Source organism: Marmota marmota, unplaced genomic scaffold, assembly GCF_001458135.2.
Source record: "Marmota marmota marmota unplaced genomic scaffold, marMar, whole genome shotgun sequence".
In the NCBI taxonomy this organism is placed as follows: domain Eukaryota; kingdom Metazoa; phylum Chordata; class Mammalia; order Rodentia; family Sciuridae; genus Marmota; species Marmota marmota.
The window spans coordinates 41365386-41368161 of NW_026000093.1; the positions used below are offsets into that span (position 1 = coordinate 41365386).

Below are 2776 nucleotides of genomic sequence, written 5' to 3' on the forward strand. Positions count from 1 at the left end.
TCTAGAAAAGGAACTGCTGCTCTTCTGAGGGACACTATTCTCAATGACGTCACTGGAAAGTCCAGATTGCCCCACACACTGGTAAAACCAATCGTTGGGAATCAGGTCCCAATAGGTCTGAGTTTAGGGGAATTAAGTCTATGCCGATGGCAGAGAGGGACAGGAGGACATACAGATGAGTTTGAGTTTTTCCATACCACAAGGCATTTGTGCCAAGGTGGCTATGTGTGCCAACATCAGGGAATCCCTTCCTCTTGGGAACAAAGAGGAAGTCTCTCAAAACTAGAAGGGAAAGGTGTCTTCCCCCACAGCAATCCAGCTTTAGAGACATTCTACTAGTGACATATGCTCCTTCCCCCGCAAAACAACAATGAAGTGTTCTGTGTGCTAACAACATAGCTAAAAAAAAAAAGTAAAACAAAATTCTGCATTTTTATAAAACTTGATAAAAAATAGTATTTAAAACTGTACAGTCACCAGAAGTACACAGTTATCAAAAACGCACACACTTCACTTGGCATCTCCAGCACCTTCAGCTTTCTGTGCCTGGTCTGTTTTGGCATCTCCATTTTCTGCAGGGTTATTCCCATCCTTGCCAGTGTCAGCTTTTCCCTTTTTCCCTTTGGGTACCTTCTCTCCCTTCTTTGCAGGGGCCTTTTTAGGCTTGGGCTCTGGCTTTGGAGGAGCAGGTTTGGCAGACAACCTTGCAGATCTTCTCTGTGGTTCGCCTTTCACCTTGGCTTTATCTCCTTTAGCATCCCCTTCAGCCTTTCTCTTGGGCATGGTGGCGACGGCAGCGGGACGCAGGCGCTGGACTCGGGGATGCAGCGGCGCGCGGCTTTGGTCGGTCCGGGGGTCGTTCTCGCCTCTTCTTCACACTGCTCCAAGTTCTGGTTTTAAAAGCACACACAAAGGTAGTTTAACAGTGGGAATAAAGTGGCCATTTGTGACTGTAAATTGTGAGGGTCTTAGATTTTGAGAAAATCATTGTCTACTTGAAATAACGTGGAGCAGAAGCATTTAAACAGTATAGTCTAGAGAAGTAATTACTGAGGGCTTGGCTAAACCAGAAGCTTCATAGATGGATTGAGATTTAAGCTAATGGGCATAAATTTTACTCCATAGCTCCAATTCAATTTAAGAAGGAGAGCACCAATTAGACTTTAATATTTGAAAAAAAAAATGCTTTTTAATAGTTGTAAGTGCAGTGTATGCTACTTAAAAATGAGGCTGCAAAGGCTGGGGGTATAGTTTCAATGGTAGAAGCACTTGCCTATCAAGGCTGTGGGTTAGATCCCCAGCACCTGTGCAAAAAAAAAAAGCAGATTAACAGTTAAAAGTGGGGGTAGGAGCTAGCTGGCTCTGGGAAGCAGCAGTCAGAGTTTGGGGAAGGGAGAGGAAGGTAACTGCAGTTTTCATTATAAACCATGTAGAACTATATAGTTTTGTAAATAATTAAGTAAATATAACTTGAAAATGGAAGTTTTTAAAAATATATTTTTAGTTGTAGATGGACACAATACTTCTATTTATTTTTATATGGTGCCAGAGATTGAACCCAGTGTCTCATGCATGCTAGGCAAGTGCTCTACCACTGAGCCTCAACCCCGCCCTGGAAGTTGTTTTTAAAACCTAGTTTGTTGATAATTTTCAGAAGAGATTAAGCTAGTGGCTCCAAAACTCTTGTATGAGATTCATCTTTCCAAAGAGATTGAATGAGATAAGGACAATGTAACAAATTTTTCATAGAGTTGACTCATGTAAATATAAAATTTGTCCTTATTCTCATATTGGTCTTTTTGTTGTTAAAATAGCATTTCTTTCATGAAGTGAAGAGTACAAGTACAGTAAATAATAATAATATTATTATTATTTATATTATTATATTATTATTATTATTATAACTATTATTTTGGTACTGGGGATTGAATTTAGGAGCATTTGACCACTGAGCCACAACCCCAGCCCTATTTTGTATTTTATTTAGAGACAGGGTCTCACTGAGTTGCTTAGTGCCTCACCATTATTGAGGCTGGCTTTGAACTCATGATCCTCCTGTCTTAACCTCCTGAGTTGCAGAGATTACAGGCATGTGCCACCACACCTGACAATAAATTATTATTTTTTTAAAAAACACACTACTCAGCTGGGGCTATAGCTCAATGGTAAAGCATTTGCCTCACGTGTGAAGCACTGGGTTGGATCCTCAGCACCACATTAAAAAAAAGATATTGTGTGTTCATTTACAACTAAAATATATTAAAGGGGCTGGGGTTGTGGCTCAGTGGTAGACTGATTGCCTTGAATGCGTGAGGCCCTGGGTTCGATCCTCAGCACCACATATAAATAAATAAATAAAATAAAGGTATTGTGTCCATCTACAACAACAACAACAAAGTAAATAAATAAAAGTATATTAAAACACACACACACACTACTTAGCAAAATTAAAACCCTTCCTATGTCAATCACCCTCCCCTATTTATTTTTATTTTTGGTTAAATTTTAAACACTGTAAGACAGTATTCCAAGGACCACTGAACACTTAGGGTTAGCGCCTATTATGCAAGATACCTGAAAACATTTGAGTAAAAAATTTCTGCAGTTCTGTAAAGAATGCAAAAAGCAAAGCACATTAGTACTGAAGGGAAACTCTATGGAACTTGGTGACCAGTTGGACATAGCAGGAAGTCAATAAGGACTCTTAAGGGTCTGGGGTTGTGACTCCGTGGTGGAGCACTTGCCTAGAAAAACAAATTTTATATATATATAGACT

The 2776-nt window shown here is 39.6% G+C and overlaps 1 protein-coding gene across 1 annotated transcript; it reads right to left on the minus strand.

Annotated features, from left to right (window-relative positions):
• Positions 1-119: 119 nt before the first annotated feature.
• LOC107142366 (non-histone chromosomal protein HMG-17-like) lies at positions 120-890 on the minus strand. Its single transcript, XM_048782813.1, has one exon. It carries the CDS (start codon positions 781-783, stop codon positions 511-513), a length of 273 nt encoding a protein of 90 aa, XP_048638770.1. The 5' UTR covers positions 784-890; the 3' UTR covers positions 120-510.
• Between the last annotated feature and the right edge of the window lie 1886 nt (positions 891-2776).

Bases quoted from the DNA above. Each gene is read 5' to 3' on its own strand.
- LOC107142366 (XM_048782813.1), bottom strand. From the start codon at position 783: ATGCCCAAGAGAAAGGCTGAAGGGGATGCTAAAGGAGATAAAGCCAAG.